At 43.1% G+C, this 20,018-nt stretch overlaps 1 protein-coding gene across 1 annotated transcript in view; it reads right to left on the bottom strand.

The window, feature by feature from the left end:
- Positions 1-3,154: 3,154 nt before the first annotated feature.
- The window catches only part of CBL (Cbl proto-oncogene), a 295,087-nt gene continuing 278,223 nt past the window's right edge, over positions 3,155-20,018 (bottom strand). The window contains exons 14-16 of the mRNA XM_085645920.1: positions 10,208-10,305; positions 9,580-9,771; positions 3,155-9,295 (exon numbers count right to left, since the gene is read on the bottom strand). Of these exons, the coding sequence (XP_085502046.1) occupies positions 9,030-9,295; positions 9,580-9,771; positions 10,208-10,305 (556 nt within the window). The 3' untranslated portion in view covers positions 3,155-9,029. The remainder of the gene's footprint in view (positions 9,296-9,579; positions 9,772-10,207; positions 10,306-20,018) is intronic.

The following is a 20,018-nucleotide window of genomic DNA, read 5'->3' as shown; positions in this document are numbered from 1 at the left end:
CTGTGAACTAAGAAGAAGTGGCATGATGCTTTTTCTCCACCCTAACTACTGCAGAGTCAGGTGAAGGATCCTTCTGGACAAATAGTGGATGTGGATTCTGGTCAGCTTATTTGTATTTCTTTTGCGGTCTGGAAGGATGTGCTTTTGCTGTGGCTGGGGTTAAATAGTTCCAACTGCAGGGGCCAATAGAGCTGTAAATAAAAGTGAGCGACTTTTGGTTCGAGTCTTGACTATCACTAAATGAGATGAAATTAGAGGCAAAGAATACTTAGTTTATTAGCCCTTCTGATGAGTACCTCCTGAAAAGTGTTGATACAGAAGAGATTCTTGCGGGAGGAAAATCGGTCAAGCACGGTAAACATCTACCAGTCACAGAGGTTGGTGGATACCATGAGGAAGGCAAGCATGTTCTAGAACAATGTCAGGATCTACAAGAACGAAGCAAACACAAAGACATTATGGACGGAGCACTGAAACTTTTCAGACACTCACCCCCAGTCACAGATCTGGGTTGAATCCATTATAGTTCTTTATCTCACTTCGCCAGCCCAGTTCAGACCCAGCCATATGCAAATAAGTCTTGACTCTATGCCTCATGGGAACCAGACAGGCCAGGTCCTCCCTGTACCAGAAACAAGCATCCTGGGACCGGTGTCTGGGTAACACCCCTCATCAGCCAGGCTAGCTTGAATCCAGTGCCAAAGTGAGCAAGGGACCCACTTCTGGGCATACCCTGCCAACTTAGGGCAAACAAAGCAAACACAAGGAGATGGATGGAGCTCTGAAACTTTTCAGACAGTCATCCCCCGGTCACAGATCTGGGTTGAATCCATTATAGTTCTTTAGCTCACTTTGCCACCCCATTTCAGACCCAGCCATGTGCAAATCAGTCTTGACCATGTGCCTCATAGGAACAGTCCAGCCCGAACTGCCAGGCTAGGTCCTCCCTGGACTGGAAACAAGCATCCAGAGACCAGTTTCGGGGTAACACCCCATATTAGCCAGGCTATGTATGCCCCAAGTTGGCAGGGTAGGCCCAGACATGGGTACCTTGCTCACTTTGCCACTGGATTGAAGCTAGCCTAGGGTTGTTACCCCAAAACCGGCCCCAGAAAGCTGGTTTCCGGTCCACGGAAGACCTGATGTGGCAGTTTGCGCTGGACTCTTCCCATGAGGAACAGGATCAAGGCCGATTTGCATATAGCTGGGTCTCAACTGAGGTGGCAAAGTGAGCTAAAGAACAATGATGGATTCAACCCAGATCTGTTACTGGGGGTGAGTGTCTGAAAAGTTTCAGCGCTCCGTCCATCATCTCCTGGTGTTTGCTTTAGCATCTACAAGAACACCTGGGTAAGAGGAAGGTCTGGAAAGTCTAGAATGGCACATCCATGATCTTGTTCTGGATCTGTAGGGAAATCTACCATGACATGACTGTTTTAGATCTCATTGGCAGATTAGTGACTGGTGCCAAGGGTGGTCTCAAAGGAAACAGAGTCCAGAAAGACACTTGTAGTGGTGATCTGGATAAGGATGGCTCAGCAGATGTGGTTGGATTTTGCTGAAGAGGTGAGGCATTGGAGACAGAGGTGACGGTTAAGGAACTGGAAAATCTGGTATTACCACTTGGGATGAAGGTCTGGATAGTGAATAGGCTCTCGATTACTCAGAGTATGAGGTTGCAGATAACCTCTAATCTTCATCTTCCCAAGCCATTCAGCGTACTTCTCAATGGATGCAGTGTGCCTAAATGTCGAAAGGTTCTTCGACTTCATGGCCTCCCTCAACGCCGAATGCCTCCTTGATGTTGACCCAGTTGTCAATAGCAAACATGTTGGAACAATACTTTGCCTCAGTGTACTCCAAGAGCATGACAGTTTATGACAGTATCTCCTTTTATATCTCCTTCTGGAGGACTCCTCAGAGATGGGCACCGGAGTACTGGTACAAGGGACACCCTATCCTCACTCCTCTGACCTCCCAGTTCTTACTGATGGGGACCCCAGTCTGGGCTGAGATCACCGACACCTACAGGACAGGATGTAACACTGGAGGACTTGGAGCCCTTAAACAAGTGTCGGTTTACAGTCTGGCATGCCTGCAACCTATAAGGCTATTTTGTCCCAATTTTCCCTTCAGATCCTTTAAAATGAAAGGTTTGTTTTAAGTGATTGCCCCCCCATTTATCTGTTTTCCGTTGACATTTTAATAGGTTTCCAGTTTTCTTTTTTTTTTTTAAGTAAATAAAGGAAGTTGGTCAATATAGCCGGTTTTATAGGCTACTAAATTATTTAATATTTAAGGTAAGGCCTTCCTTAAAGGTAAAAATGGAATAGAGATATATTCTTTAAAAGTGTGCTCAGAGATCCTGCATGTGGACGATGGAGGAGACTATTCATGATTAGCAATGGGACTCCCCTAAAGGAGAATAAAAGCTTAATTGTACCTTACTAGTCTGAAAAAAGTTAAAATGGGAGTACGTTTAAATAGAACATTTTAGATTTAGTTACAGAACAAAGGTCAGGGAGTGGTGCACTGTTAAGATAATGATAAGGAAGGTGTTAGGAGAGAGTAGGTTAGGGCCAGGGCATTTAATAGGGTTAAAGGTACCTTATAGCATCTATGAGTAACTAACAACAACATTTCTCATTTGAAGTGAATAATTTTTACATTTTTGACTGTCAAACTGAATCACATACACTGCCTTAATTTGCAAACTAAGTTTCTCGCTTTCCGTTTCAAACTTTTGGCTTTTCATAATTTTTTACTTCAAACTTTCAAGCTATAATCCCCCCTAAGGTAAGCAGGGTTGGAGAACTGCGGATGAAAGCAACAGTTAATGGTGAATGCAGAAAACTCTGCCAGTGGTACAGGGTGACTGTCATTTCTGAATTAAAGGGATGGCAGAGATTTCTCTTGGCAAACAGTGAAAAATCGAGAGCTCACCTTTTTCTACGTCCAGTTCAATACGTAAAAATATGGCCTTCAAGCCAGGAGAGGCATAGTGCGAACATAACATTAATGCATACCCCAGGACAAAACAGTGCTACTGCCCCCAATGCTTTGTACCTGGATCATTCATTCATATGCACCCCTAGTTTAAGGATTACTTCCCACTCAAAAAATTATTTTCTCACAAGGAATGATGCATCACATGTTTGCTACAACAAAGAAAATTTATTTAAAAATAAAATGTTTTTTGTTTATTTTTGTTTTCCTGGACAGAAGATACATGATGACTCCCATCCCAAAAAATTATAATAAAAATGATCAGCTCTTTAGTGGGCAGCGTACACTGGGAAATTAATAAATAACATTAGTATAATTTCTAGACATTAATAAACGATGCTTCAGCAAACCAAAAAACGGGACACCCCAATAAAACTTAAAACTGTTCTACTCTTTTGTAAGAATATTTATCTTCTGTTTTATTAATTCTTTACAAGTTGACAGGATTAAATACAGCTAATAGAAAAGTCTTATATTAATGTCCTTATAATACTTGCAGTGGTGACCTGGGGTCGCACCGGACCTAGTAAAGAGGTTAAGGCCCCGGTGTGAAGAAGAGCAATGACCAGTCATGGGGCTTGCTAAAAAACGTTAAGGCCCCAGAAAGGAGACAAAGACTACAGCAGACAGATCTTCATTGCTCAAGAGGTTAGCGGCAGATTACATTTGAGCTGGCAGACACTTAAGGGCCTGCTAACATATGGTTGGTGTAATAGAGTGAAACAGAAAGAGTTAGTCAGGCCCTCACTCAGCCAGCTAAAGTCATTAAGGCCTCAGAGTGAAATCGAGCATATTTTGCCAATTGGGTTGTTAGACCAAGTTAAGAGTGACGAAGAGCACATTACCTTTTTTTGTCTTGACTGGATGTGCAAGAAGGTATCTTGAAAATAACAGGAAGGGTGTGCTGTCTCCGGTAGGTCTTTAGAGGTGTGCTATAGAGGTTTCGGAGTTTAATGGCCACCATAACTTTGGACAATGACCCAGCACACATTACTCTACAATCCCTTACCTATGTAGTATTTTGTTAGTAGTTGGGCTCATGTGTTTTGCATGCAGTACAAGTAGGATACTTTACAGTATTTGGCACTAAAAGTTATAAGTCCATTCCTCCGCCCCCCCCCCCTCAACTATACCAGTACGCAAACCCTTCTTACTGGATCCCCAAGTAATTTCTCACACCAATTCGACCAATCACAAAACCTGCAGCGCTAGACTGATAATATTTAGCCTACACCCATTATTAAAATCAGTCACACAATGGTCCAAAAATTATCTGGAATGAAATGAGTTGGACTTTGACTCTGCACCAACCTAGTCATCTGAGGTACATAGATCTGTCAGTGCAAGCTGTGATATTGCCAAAATATCACTGCAGCAATAAGATCGCCTGGAAATTAAAAGGTTGGGGGAGGCCCATGCATTTAAACAATGGTAGAGTTTCACAGTGGATCGCTGCCATCATGCCCATTGTTTTGAGCGAAGCAGTTACAATCTGCAGAGTATCCTTTTTCACACACCACCAGAATATCCAGCGCTGCACAAAGCAGCGATATCAAACTCTTCCACTTTTTAGTCAAGTGAAAACGTCTGGCAGAAGAAGGTCAGCATTATTGGAAATTTGCCAACAAAGAGTAACCTCAACCAGACAATGTCCCTGAATGGAACGAACAGCTTATTCCAGAGTGCAACATGGCCAGGATAAGACAATCAACCACACATTGTGCACAACTGGGCTCCATGTTGCTTACTGGAAAGTATGGTCAAGTTTGGACAAAGGCATGTTATCATGGGTTTCACATAAATGAATTATTAAAGTAAGATCACACTCTGTGTTTTTAGGTCTCGCCTGGTAATGAATGGATTATTTAGGATTTGTAGGGCAGCTACTCCAAATACCTATTGGGAAATTCCAGTAGTGGCCCCATATTCTTCAAATTACCCGCCTGAAGAAGGAAATAGTTTAAAAACTGAGAACAGTAGTTCTATTAGGTTTCTTTAGGAAACTCAGTGACAGTCAAGTGTCGTACCCCGGGGAAAAAAGAGAAACTTGGAACAAGTTGCTTACTGATGAAGAGCAGTAAGGGAGTACAAAATGGTGTACTTTTAGAGAAATTTTGTACAATTTCTTTAACATTTCCCAAAATTACACATTGGGCAAAACACCCACAAATTACATTTCGCTCAAATGTTTTCAAGCAAGAGTCCAGTTTGCTTAAAAAAAGTTTTAAACAATACAGACAGGAGACTAGTTCGAGCAGAACATGTCTATCGGCAAGACATTTCTGTCATGAACAATCATACTATGCAAACTACACAATTGTGTAATGCGAAATTTCACATAATGAGAAATTATGAAATTGTATAAATTTCAATAGCGGAATTAAAGATTTCCCCAGGACTAAACAGGATGCTAAACTGGCAGATTTTCTGTCATACAAAAGAACCACCAGACCAGCAAAAATATCAAATTTAAAAAACTGGTTTTAGCAAATATCAGATGGCACAGAATGCCTATTCACAAAACTAATAAAAAGCCCGAAAACAAATCACAGTGGCAGTCCCTATGATGAGACAATGGAACTGAGAAGAACAGTCTGTCAAATGGTTTTGGGTTACGGAAGAGCTACACTCCAAAATCTCAACTAGGCGCAGAACTTCAAATGAAAGTCACGTTGGAAAATATGAAATAAGAGAGCATAATAGCATCTTCTCAACAAATGCAGAAACCCAAGGACCGCTGCAGTTACCATAGCATAGCAAAGAGCAGCTTGTTAATACACCAATAGGTGAAAAAGTATGGGATATTAACAAACTAGCTGTTTGCTTAGCACTGCAGCAAAGGTGAACAGAAGCTACTGCGCATCCTTTCTCCTAACACCCTCAGCAGTGGAAGCAAAAAGCTGCCCTGGACATGCATTGTGCTTTATATCTACTGATTACTGTAGATTGAGGTCTTAAGAGAACCACCACTTGCCAACCAGAAGGAAGTTTCCCTATGTGGGAGGTGAAAACTAATTCAAGGGTTGTGGTTGAGGTTTTCAACAGGATACAGATTAGACTATGACCTGTAACTCTGAGGTCCAAAATCAACCTCAAAGTGAAAAAGTTCCACACAACAACCAGCCTCCAATATAAGACCTTACATGAAAACAACTGTTGATAATCTAGAACTGTAGTACAAATTTAGGAATGCACGGCCTGTAACAAGTTGACAATTGTAAAATAATTCCACATCTCTGCTGGACAAGACTTTAATCATAGTACAGCTTTGCAATGGTCAGTTGAAGCACACGGTGATTTTTTGCGAAAAACACCAGGTTCATCTAGATCAAACCTCTTCTCCAATTATTTTTGATCACCAAATTCCTAAAAGAACACCTGAATGGATTAAAATAAGGCAAGGATGTGATTAGAAAAAACCAGTAGCTAGGCTCGAGAAAACAGCCACTTCCAAATGAGCACAGATTCAAAGAAATACATACTTTTTGTAGGGCACAGGCCCCAACAGTTTGGATTTTACACTTCAAATGGTATTGAAGCTGGCCTTTGCATCTAGAGAAGATACATTTGTGGGTTGGAGGCCACAAAACCAAAGAAATGATTAGGTGTTCAAACATAAGGAAATACAGCAGTGTCAAAGCTCCTATATGAGCAGAGTTTAAATTCCCTGTGCTATTTTTAGGTGCATCAGCAATCCACCAAAGTATGTGGGGCATAAAGGACTTCAAGCAATGCTGCAATAAATCTTTGCACAGCCACAAGGAAAATGCCAGGAGGCTGAAAGGTGGGCTGCTTGCCTTATAGAAATTAAGTATTTTCCTCCATAGCAAAGATCACTTGTATTAGAAGATTGATGAACAGTGTAAGAGTGGGAACAAGTGACAACGGTGGAACGGTTTCGATTTTTTTCTTTTCAAGATCGGTAATGGAAGTGGAAACAAATTTGCATTAAAGCAGTGAAACGCCCATTCTGTGGGCATGAGGCTGGGACAAACCGCATTTTTAAGGAAAGTTAGCATATTGCACATAAGTAACTGGCCTTCAAAAAAGGGAGAAGCACTCAGACATGGGCCGAGTGCCCAGTATGAGGTGAATACCATCCCTAACGTCAGCTCAGCATCTATGCATCCTTCATTGCTGGTGACCACAGACGTGGCCTTTTGATGGTGTGAGAAAATCTCCATACTATTGTCCTTGTCTTGGCCACCAACCTTAAGGTACGCAAAAGAAGAAATGATGTAGGAAAGCCAAGACTGCAACCTACTTACTCAATACATTCCTGAACAGAGCTCTCGCTGATAACGTAACCCAGTATGGGTTGTCATGCACAGCGTATTCATTTTCAAAGCTTAACAGCATCTTCTGGAGCATGTAGCCTAAAGTTGCTAAACCAACAAGTTCTACAGTCACTTTGGTACAAATTCAACAGCTGCTCCTTAGGAGGTGATGCTGAGCAAAGTAACCATCGGCAAGCAATTAAAAATCCTATCATAGGACCTAATGTGTGAAAAAGAGTATTACGAATAAAACTGAAAAATATCTGGGGTAACAAAAGAAGAAAAAATGGAGCTAAAGCTAATCAGTCAGTGGCACAATCAACGAACTGGGAAGAGGACGGGTAGCGCTGGTTCTCCACGATCATCTAAATTAAGTTTCCAAATCACTCTTTCACCGAAGGACATTCATGGATGTCTAACACTAGAACCACAGAGTTCACTTTCCAGACTTTCCAAACCCAAATGCAAAGACCAGACACACCAATTTGATCCGTGATGTAAATTGCAAAATGTACTCTTGCATAAATTGTGCATCCTAGAATGAACCCTGTGTGTCGGCAAGATTGGAAACGGAGATTTGTTTTTTCTTTCAAAGAGAAAGTAGAGTTCTGCATACGTTTTGTAAAAATCACAGAGTTTCTAGTTATTCATCAGAGAATCTCAATTCTACAAAAGGTAAACTGTACTCCATAGCTATGACAGTACAACTGCAGGTCAGAGTTCATCAAAAGGGTGCATATTGACCAGCACAAGCAATAAAGGGCACCCTTAGTAAGAATGAACTGGTCAAAGGCAGTTCTCCAGCAAGTCGGGGGTGACAATCATGCATGCCAATATCCTCAAGCAATGATTGTTCCATTAATGCCAGAGAAAAATAGCTGGTGGCCTTGACTGCCACGGCAAGAATAACCATCCCACCATACAGAATCAACCTACTCTTACATTCCCAGCAATGGTCAACGCAAACTCCACCGGGACCCACAGTCTAAGCACACGGCCAGAGCTTCCCTACAAAACCTCAGGTCAAGCCATTTGTCTTCCAAGCGGCCATGCCCACTTAAACAAAAAATCATTAACCATTGCTTTCCGCGTACATAGGTCCACCCCACACAAAGCATTCAGCTGATTAAGCAGAAAGTTGTTTACTAACACCACACACACCGAATGGAATGGGCAGCTGCATAAGCTTTGAGAGCCTTACAAAGCATCCACTATTTTCTGTCATAGCCCGCTAAAAGCGAGAGGAGTGATCTGACCCTATATCATGTGCAATGAGTGACAAATACCAGTTGAGCATTCCCTTGAAAAATTAAGAAACAGCACTTTTGCATCTGAGAAAATTCCTTCCCGCTCTCCAGCACGGACAAGGAATTCTCAAGTCTTCTTTAAATTCACAGCTCCTTCTCCACCCTCCCATCCTACACAGGGAGAATGGAACCTGAATGCATCACCTCGGGGGTAAGCCATGTGGTGATGTGCACCACCACCACAGGCAAATCTGCATGGAAATGAAACTGGGAAAAAACAGCCATGTCAGAAATGACTTCTCCCAGAGGTAGCCTCGTCCATTTCTTCCGACAGCCAGGTCTGCGAACACAGGCACTGCTTCACTGTAGTCCATGTGGCAGGGCTGGAGCATCAAGTCCCTACGCACAGGGCTTCGCAGCTTTCTAGGCACATAGACACTGAAGCTGTAGAGCTTGTGGCTCCATTGGTCCCAGAGAGTTCACATACAGGGGGAGAATGCTATGTAGCCACATGAGCACGGAAAACAAACTCACGAAGAATATTCTTTGCCATATCAATGTTGTTGTGTGCTATAAGCAGTGCTTTCTGGATGTCCTGATATGAGTAGCCCTGGCTCAAGAGAGACTCTATCTCGCCAGACAGCTGTGGTGGAGTGGATGAGCTGGCTGTGGCCTGTGGAGAGCTTCCAGCGCGACGCTCAGAGTTCATCCGTCGTGGTAAAGGTTTTGGCGGTCTCTCTGGAACCTGGGACGGATCAACAAAACCTACAACAACAAAAATGCAGGTTAATTTCCATGAACCAAAGTGATATACAAATCTATTTACAGGCATTAGTTAACAAAAGAAGTGCTGGACATTGGCAAGAATGACCATACAGAATGACAAATCAGAAGCAAAGGTAAGCATAGCTACAGTAGATATCAAGAATGATAAGTCAGTAAAAAGGTAGTGTGGCCATATGAGACTGAACGAGTTCTCATCACAGTGCGAAGTTGAATGTAGGAACACACATATTGAACTGACAGTTACTGTTGTGATGGTGTCGCACCTGTTGCTGACGCCAACTGATCACTGTCCAGAGACATCCGATTGAAGGCAGGCAAGACACCAGCAACATCGGCGAGCGGGGGGCGATTGAGTGCAGCTGACAAGTGTGGCCTGGGAACATCATAGAAGTCCTCCTCCTCCTCTGGCTCTTCAGGCCCATTGCTGAGGAGCCCTACTGGCAAGTCCTCATCACCTGAATAGAGTTAGACTTAGTTAACAGTACATTCACATATACACTGGCAGACAAGCAGGCAAAAATACATGCAGAAATATATTAAATGGGCACAGGGACATCAACCCTTTGTATAACTTACACTTCATCAGACTCAATGGAAAATGTTTAATTTAAATGGCATTCATTAACTTATTAGACTAGTCTCTCTTGGGTTGAAAACGTCCTTGCATTCAGTCTTACACCACCATATGCAACATTAACTACTAAAGACACTGGGTTTACCATAGCAACCAGTGCCAAGGTGACTGATATTTAAAATATTGCGTAATTAAATCAAAAATCTATTCTGATCACACCCCAACTGTACTCCAGGGTGTGTCTAAGGGAGGCACTTTGTTGAGGTTGCATTTCCAGGTTGGGTCTCTAGTCTTAAATGGAACCCCTCAGCACATACCAGACATGGCAGCAGGTTCGGAAGCCGTTGCTTGCGCCTGGATTGTGCCCATATGCTCATATCGTATCTGCTCAATCAGCGGGTCACACTCGAACGGTCTGTAAATCAAAGAATGGTTGAAATAAGATACTGTATTGGAGAGAAATCACCAATCATGCAAAGTAAAGATAGCCAATACTATAGTGAATAGCCAGCTGTAAATTGGCGCTGTTGCTGACAGCAAAGACTCCTGCAGCATGACACCATAGTGTCAAACCTTTACTTGGCCTGGCATTTACTTCCAACACCACCATTATCTGCATTAATCAAGTTGCAGCACCACTTTGCTCAATGCATGGGGTCCACTTTTAAGTCAAGTATAATTGGGTGTCAGGATATTAGAAGATGAATTATATAAATGTAGTTTTATTTAAAATAGGGCTAGCACTAAACTTTAATGTCAAATTATTTATTTGAAGTAAAAGAAGGGTAAGTGTTAGATTAAACATATTGGATATGAAATACATCGATAACCATTGCAGTTTTAGTTTGTTTCTGTATCAAAATAATGGAATACAATCAGTTTGAAACAAAGTCCTTAACAAAACAAATGGTTGGCATTATTTTTAGGGCCAGAATACAACAATTATTCCTATTTAATTTAGTTTAATATTAAAATTTAACTAATTCTTGGGTCTGAGATTGGATTGCAATATAGAGTTCAATTCTTATTTATTCAAACAGAAGAAAAAATAGGTTGAGAGCTTGAATTTAAAATAATTTAACTTAAGGATATGATTTGTATAAGAATGAGGGAACTTATATAAAAATGAATGTAATACGATTTAGGATTTTTATTAATGAAATTTAATGTAATTAAAAATATGATTAAGGAAATGATCAACATAATAAGAAATCGGCGCACATTCACGCAATACCGTTGGCAGGGAGTTTGTGGAGCAATCAGGGAATATGCGGGTCCAACAGCACGATACCAGAGTGCCAGGAAAGCAAGGCATGAGGTGAGATGTAGAATTCCCTGTCACTGCCCCTCCCAGGGCCCTATTATTAGCCAGATACAAAGGCCTGAAAAAGCAGATAAATCCATGAGGCTTGCGCTGGCTGTGGCAGACATCATGTGATGATGAGATAGGCCTGCAGGAAAGATTACCTGAGCTTTCCACGACATGGTAACGCGACTTTTTGAACTGGAGAACCTCTCATAATAGAGATTACAGCCCTAGTCTCCCAAATGGCTAACTCAGTGGTGCATGGGATGCTTCAACTGTTCAACTCCAAACCCCACAAGCCATTATCACACTGCAACAAGAGCTACATAGCGCAAGAGGATCTCTCACAGCGCGGGCCCGTCACCCCCTTGGCTTTTCCATCAGAACCATTAACTATCCATTTGGCTGCCGCTTCCCTGATAAGGTACTTTGGATGCTATTTACAAGTCTATTGCTTCTTCTGTATGTGCCAGAACTGGTGTTAAATCGGTGTTTTAAACACAAGACTTTCAATTACTGCTTGTCCACTCTTGGGCAGGTATTGTCGCAACTCTCTACAAGCTATTTGGCCTAGACAGTATGAGAAAGATTAAATCTGCACTAAGCCCCCAGGACATGCAAATTATGAAAAGGGCAGCCAAGCATACTGCAGATATTGGGATCTAAAAGAGGAAGCAGAATTCATGTTGGGTGATGGCCGCTCAGTGGAAAAGTCAAATGGAAAATCAAAAAAAGCTGTCCAAAACCTGAAAAGAGAAGGAGCCCTATAGATCCACCGCTTAGCCTGACTCCTCAAAACAAAAATAGTTGCAATGTACTGCAGAAGGTTTTAACAGGCCTCGGATCCAAACCCCCACGAGGCTAGGAAATCCAGTTTAAATTAGTTAAACCACCCCCCTCCCCCCCCCCCCCCCCCCCAATATCCAAATCCCACTTCACTGTGATATAGATGAGTAGTGTTATGCATATTCAAATGGTGAATGGGATTACATCAAAATTACTTTAATTGATATCACTCTTGCTTGGGGTTCAACAATAGGCCTCAAATCCAAACCCCCTGGGGCACGGAAATCCAGTTTAAATCAGCCAACCCCCATTACATCCAAATCCCATAAAAGCCCAAGGCAATAATCCTACAGATACAGTGAGAGTATTACGTAAAGCTGCAAGCTGTTCAGATCAGACATATTACAGGACACGCTGACTCAAAACAGACAGGAATTTTGAAATCATTAATACTCACATTGTCTCTAAAAGACACCCTCAGTATGGATATAGACCAAAATTTGGAAAGATTAACTTGTGTTAAGATAAGCAATTTGAGTACAACTTCCAACTCTCATTCTTTCCTAACTTCAACTAGGCCAGAACATATCTGGCCTACTAGCTATTTAGGCTAGGATATACAAGTTTTCAAGCTGTGGCCAAAAACTCTGCTGGTCGACCTTCTGAAGGCTATATACAAGGATAGCAACTCTACTCCAATGTACTGTAAAAAGAAATCCATAGTACCTCCCAGTATATACTTGCTGTAAAGATATTAAAATATAACACAAAAGCCATTCTTTTAGTCAACATGTATAATAGGACTACGAACAAGGGAGCAGATTTTGCTACTTTATTTTACTGTCTAGCTTATCAAAATCGCATAGCAATGATTGTGGTGTTCTTGTTGGGGTGATTTTAATGCTCATTTTGAACCATCTGAGCCTGCAAGGAACCTAGCAAGAGACAAGGATGCATACTAGAGTATTCCAGAACTAGATGCCAGCCCCATAAACATCTAACAAAGGCGGATTACAATTTGTTGATATTACTTTGGTGCACAGCCTACATGCATGCAATGGATGCGCTGCTTCAGACCGTAATCCCAGTCCAACCTGTAGAAGGGGCTCTTGTAGGAGTAACATAGATTATATTTTCATTTGTGTTGGGCTGGGGAACCAGAGGGTCGATATGATGGTGGTACCAAGCCACGAAAGAAGAAAAACATAAAAAGAGGTACTATTGGAAACAGAGGTAGAACTAAACCGAATATATGACGCCACACTCACAGCGCTAGATCGTTTTAAAATAAATCTGAATTGCCCTACTAGATCGCTGGAAATAAATGGTAAGCTGTTTAATGATCTTAGGAAAATGTTTATTTAGAACATTGGGGGGGAGGGGGGGTTCAACCCAAATTGTTGATCTAGTTAGACCAATCTCAAATGTAATCAAGTCAGGTGATAGAGGCAAAATAAAGGCAATGAGAGTCTCCCTTAGAAAAGCCCTGCTAACCGCTACAATGAACGGTGAAATACAAACTGGGAGAAGCTCTTAGATGAAGCCACATGCAATGACGCGGTCCTTTTGGCATTTAGTAACCCATGGGGGTCGAAAACAGCACACGAGACCTGAGATATATTTGAGTGAGCGCCCTCTATTGTGTGGACCCAGACGATACACCAAGCGCTACTACTGTAAATTCCTTCTGTAGGAAAGTGGCCCTTTTTGTCTTGGTCTCCCCCAACTTTTGCTACTGGTACTGTTTTTCGATTGATGTGCACTGGGTCACAGCTAACCAAGCCCCAGTACTCCTTCCCTAAAAACAAGGTTAAATGGTTGAATTGTAACAATTTGCACCCACTTTTGCAGCTCTGTAAGTCCCTACAAAGTGGTATCTCTGGTACCTAGGGCATGGGCACTAAAGAAAGTCCCCTAAGGGCTGCAGTATTTATTATGCCACAGTAAGGGCCCCCATGCAAACCGCAAGCAGCCTGCCATTGCCGACTGTGTGTCATGGTGCAAACCATGAGCGAAAAACATAACATTGTGTGTCATGCTAAAGTCACTGCATGTAATATATGTATGTCACCCCTACAGCAGGCCTTGTAGCTCTAAGGCGGGGTGCATTAAATTACATGTGGGCACTTATCTGTAGGAGCAGCTATGCCCCTATGCTGTCTAGCTCAATTACTAGATGGTACAAGTGAACAAGGAAGCCTTCTAAAGTATGTGTACTGGGGCCTGGTCATTACGAGTTCCCCAGTTACATGATGGCATACTAAAACCCATGGTGTTCAGTAAGAAACACCTTGTCTTAATAAATCTGCACTGGTGTCAGTACTAGATTTATAATGACATGCACCCAGAGGGCACCTTAGAGTTGTCCCCTGAAAAACCTAGCACTATCTAGTATACTTGTTGACTGGTATCGTCCAGCCTGCCACCACAGAAACGTTTGACCCCCTGCAGGTGATAGCCTGCGCTCTGAGGCCAGAAACAATGAATGCCTGCTCCAGAGGAAGATGTTCAAATCTCCTACAGCAGAATGGTTAGAGATTTAGCCTATCAAGGCCAGGGCCTTCAAAGCCCCTGCCTCCTTTGATATGCAACCTCAGCTACCCCAGACCTGGCAGATGCCACTCACTGCCCTGAGGCCCATTTGGCATCAGGACTAGAAGAATACATTAATTACTTTCTGTAATGCCTGGTCTGGTAGAGACCAGATCTAGCCACAGATTCCTTATTTTAGAATTATCCCCAAGAGCCAGACTGGATCCGGACACTTCGGTAGATGGCGTCAAGCGACTCCGAAACAATGTCATCCACAAGATGTGATGTTAACAGAGTCCATATATGCCCTCCCGGGCGTGCGGACGTCAGTTTCTTCCATGACTAATTTCCACACTAAAAAGAGGAGCCACGTATAGAAACTGCTATGAAAAGTTGCCCAAAACTAATCTATTTGAAAACAGTTTATAGATCAATTATTATTTTATTTATATCAATCAAACATTTGTAAAGCGCGTTACTCACCCGGGGGGGGGTGGGAGGGTAGGGTGTATGGGAGAGGGGAGCAGCTACTGATTAAACAGCCAGGTCTTGAGGAGTCTCCTGAAGGTCAGCAGGTCCTGGGTCTGTCGTAGTGGATGGGTAGGGTGTTCCATGTCTTGGCGGCGAGGCGGGAGAAGGATCTGCCACCGGTGGTTGTTCAGTGGATGCGTGGAACGGTGGCGAGGTTGGCGGAGCTGGCAGTTGGGGGTGTAGACGATGAGTCGCTTGTTGAGGTATGCTGGTCCGGCGTCATGGAGTGCTTTGTGAGCGTGGGTGAGGAGCTTAAAGGTGATCCTCTTGTTGGAGCCCCTCGTGTATCAATGAAAGGCACAAGAGTGCACAGAAGGGATTTTGAAGAAAAAGAGAATCAGTTTATGGAGTGGGGAGGATGTGTGGGTCGGTAAGGAATGGTCTATACCAAATAAGGCGTTAACGAAACCAAGTAACTTATTCATCTGATAGAAACGTCTAGCTGCAGATTCCTTACCTTAGAATGAGATACCCAAGCAGTATCATCATGGAGGAGGGTCTGTAAACCGATTCCAAGAAAGATCCAAGACTAGGCTATTTGGTCTGTATAAGAGAGAGACCGGCTATATATCCACACAGAGAAATTTTAACTGTATAATAAAATGTGTCTAAGAAGGGTACATATAAACAGCCACATCGGTCCTGGGCCGAAGATGGTACAACGGCAAGCTGGCAACCAGCCACATGGCCCAGTATGAAAGGGAGAAGTAGGGGGTGGAAATCACACACCCCAGAAAACTAGGTGAGCAGATAGAAAACACTACGACTGAACGGTTACAATCAGGCAGTCGAGAGACTAGTGAAAAGTAAACAGCAGGGTAGAAACAACCCCACTAGAAAAGAGCAATAAAGACTACAGTAGAGGACTATAAACTGGGTTGAGTTGAAGGAAGCCAGCACAGGAGAGGCCCAATCAGATAGCTAGTACCCATCTTAAAAGGAAGAATAGAAGAAGGAGAAAGGACCCGGCTGAAGCAGCGGACAAAAAACTGAGAACACAGTATGAGAAGACCAATGCCAGAGAAGGTCCAACCAAAGAACCAATGTAAAGAACAGACGTAACAGATGCAAAGGTAGTGCCTATAGCCTAACAAGCGTGGAGGTCAGAGCAAAAGAAGTTCTCGTTTGTACAGAACGACCCGTACCTGGCCAAAAAGCCAGGTAACCTCGTGAGTGAGGATCTGGACGTCACCCAAGAACATATTTGTTATGCTCATTAGATTAAGGGAAATCGGACCCACCTATGCACCCAATGTCATGGCTAGAGTTCAAGTGGCCCACCGGTCCTGCGAAGGTTCCCCAGCAATTCTGAGCAAGTGTCCATTGTGGGTTGACCCCTGCCGGACTTCAAGTCGACACCCGCATCCTCTGCACAATGATCCACCCCCCCCAACTACGTAATGCTACGGTAAGCCCCTTTCCAACCTCTAAAGACACCCCTGCACCAGAAACCCCTGGGCCTTGGGGAGCCTGGCCAACGGTGTCCCTAATGTCCCAAGCTTCCTTACTTAGCTGGGCAGCCATGGGTTTTCTTCGTCCAGCCTCCTACCCAGGACCTGCTGCAGCCTTTTTCAAAAACCAATCTCCCTTTTGATTTTCATTGGGTGCCCAAATCTGTGTTGGCACTCTGCGCCCTGTGCCGCTGAGGGTGCAAGTTTGGAGCAGTCTTGTGCCCCCGTGTGCTTATCTTAACCCCCGGAGACTGGGTTAATAAACCGTGTTACTTGCCTATAAGGAGCATCTGTTCGATTACCCCCTTTCTCCATTGGATAACATTGGCACCAGATTCCAAATCTGAAACCTGCACCCAGACACTCCTGTGACGCTGGAGGTGCAGTTGTTACCTACCTGAACCTTACCTGGTGTTGATTCAGTACCCTGAAAGCCAAGACTGGAAGTCGTATACTTACTGGCAAAACTGCATTCTGGTTTTCCTCCCATAGGTTAACAATGCTGAACTGAAAAATTGCACTAAGTGTTCACTTTTTAAAATGAAAAGTATTTTTATTGAAAAACACTCATCTTTTAACGTAAATCTTGTCCTTGAACCTAGAAAGAAGCTTATTTTTCCAAAATCGGTGTGATCTCCTTTCTGGGGCGTGTGTCATTTATTAATCACTGTGCGTATAACAGATGTCTCACAATACCACAAATTGAGCACTTTGGGTTTTCATAGAAGCCCTGTAAACTTCTGGGTGAACCTCTGGACTCTTTATGCGATATAACCAATTATTGGTATTTCACAAAAAGAGACCGCTTCCTACAATGGAATACACACGAAAAATCCTGTCGGACAGGGAACAAGGCAACAGTACATCCGCACAATACCATGAAAACACCCCAAGCAGAAATTGGGTCGAAAGCAAGAGAACACGGTGCAGTCATCGGTGTAGACACCAAACAGAGCCAGAAAATAAGACGCGGCCCAAAATAACCAGGGACCACAACTGGTCATCGACAGGGTAGGAATGCAAGAAGCGAAAATACCTGCCGGAGCAGGAGCACCACAACGCATGCCGCCTGGAGGTGACGAGTGGAAAAAAGAGGCAACTAGCACTGCTCTACAATGGCTCACACAGAAAATAAATTAAGGAGACTATCCCTAGCCAGACAGAGTATGAAATAAGAAGACGGTATAGCAATCGGGGATTCAGATTTCAGTCCACTCCAATTATCTAGAAAATGGCGTAAAGCAGCGACAGCCTGAGACACAAACGAATATTAACCATCAAAACGCATGACAACAAAGACGGACTGAACAGCCTCAGAGAAGCCAGAGGTGCGCAGCAAGGCATGCCAGCGAAGAGCTACCGAAAAGACTATGGCTCATCTGACGGAATCTGTGGTATCCATGCCACAATGAAATAGCAATATAGCCGCCTGACGACCATCCTGGACCGGGAGTTACCAGGGACGGAGGGGAGCAAGCCAAGACTCTGCCCGACAGGAGTTCAGATACAAGATATAATAAATGGACAAGGGTACATAAAGGACTAGGATAGTCAACTCCCCTGCACCCGCAGGCATAGACTGCAGCTGCCCGATACACCATTCTGTCGAACCCCGGGCCCACCGAGGGAGCAGCAGCCCAGCAAAAGGTCTGTGTGCTTCAGGAGGTCATATCAGTCTCCTAGCCAAGTCGAGGTACCAGAGCCAGTTGCAAGCACCAAGGCTTGTTTGTGTTCAGTCGGAACACCACCACTGCCAGAACTAACCTGCACGTCGAGAAGACTCAAGAGGACAGCTCCACACGAAGAGTGGCCCTGCTGTTTCTTTTCCATCCTCTGCAGGATCACAGAGACCCATGAGATCTACTAACTCACAAACCCACTGGACAAAACACTTCTGCACCAGAGCTCCCCAACTCGGGCTCATGTAAACAGACTGCGGTCCAGAGACCCTCAAGAGCCGAAAGCACCTCTACACACGGATAATTCAGGGCAGGCAAACAAACTCTTGGTGCTTTTTTTAACCTTGGCCCCTATTTACCTTAAATCCAGAAGAACAGTCCTGTAAGTCATCTGTAGGTGTACCAATGTAGTGTATGTTTCTCTAATAGGATAACATTACCGCTTCGAGGCTCATGCCTCAATTCTGACAGCTGTCTTTTTCTACTGTTTCCACTGCAAAATTCTAAAGTACTTACCTGATTGCGATTTGGTGTCTAAAATTATATAAAACTATATATTATTTTTCTAAATTAGTCTTGATTTCTTCTTGAGTGAGTCATTTATTGACTCTGTGTTCAACATAACAGTACCCACTGATCAGCCTAAACTGCTTGCCCACACTACCACAAAAGCACGCATTTGGGATGAACTAAAGCTCTGTAAGCCAATAAGGGTTGTCTGGACTTTCTACATATTGTACCTCATTTTAGTACACTACACAAAGCCATCTTCCTACAATGTCCCAGAACACCAAGAGTCAATCTTTAACTGTTTTAACATCTCTTCTCTCTCTGCTACATCAGTGCATTTTATGGGCCAGAAACCAGGGAAGGTTCCAGGCCTTGGAAGGACCCAGCTGATCTCTTTAGCTCAGAACATGACATACATAAACGCTCTATCTAATGCTACATTAGCAGGCACCCCAATATAAAACTACATGAAAGGGAGCAGAAGGGATCTAGCAACCTACCAAGTAACAAACTGCCCGATAAGCCTGATCGATAACCTGCAAAAAATATTCTGTAAGCAGGTACTTAGTAAGATTATACTGCTTGGATGGCAGACAACAATATTCTGAGCAAATTCCAGAAAGGATTCAGATCAAAGACAAGAACTATCGAGAATGCTTTTTGATTCCTTTTGATCAGGTGGAAGGTTGTAAAAATTTGCTGGTGCAACTTATATGTTGTTTTTGTTGACTTACGGGCTACGTTTGAATTAGTCCCAAGACACAAGCTGCGGCAGGAGCTTTACGAGTTGAGAATGCACTGTGACCTCCGAACTATTATTAGGCGCCTGTATACTGATAATTCGGCACAGATAAGATATGGTCCAAAATGGCGAGTTTTCAGAAACCATAGATATTTAAAAAAGTCTTGCCAGGGATGAGTTCTAGCTCTAATCCCGTCTTCTCTTCATCAATGGCCATGTGGATTTCTTAGTCAACAGCATGAATAATTTGCCACCATTAGCATGCCAGAAGGTACCAGCTGTTTTTTCAGATGGCACTTTATTCATTTCTGAAACACAGAAAAGGCTCCAGAGTTAGCTTGAGAAAGTTTGACTTTATTTTGCAATAACCATGGGCTGCAGATAAATGGTTAAAAAAACAAACTTATGGTATTAACCCCAGAAGAAGTTGAGATGTAGGATACATTTGAGTGATAATACCCATGAAAAAGCAAAGGAATTTGTCTACTTGGGTATCAGATTGTCTAACTCACACCTGTGATGCGAACAAAGTGCAAAGAGAAAGTTCTTGTTAAATCATAGGTCTGCGCCTATAATTAAGTTTGCTAGACA

This window comes from Triturus cristatus, chromosome 3_1 (genome assembly GCF_964204655.1).
Source record: "Triturus cristatus chromosome 3_1, aTriCri1.1, whole genome shotgun sequence".
In the NCBI taxonomy this organism is placed as follows: Eukaryota; Metazoa; Chordata; class Amphibia; order Caudata; family Salamandridae; genus Triturus; species Triturus cristatus.
This window is presented reverse-complemented; position numbering and strand designations above follow the sequence as displayed.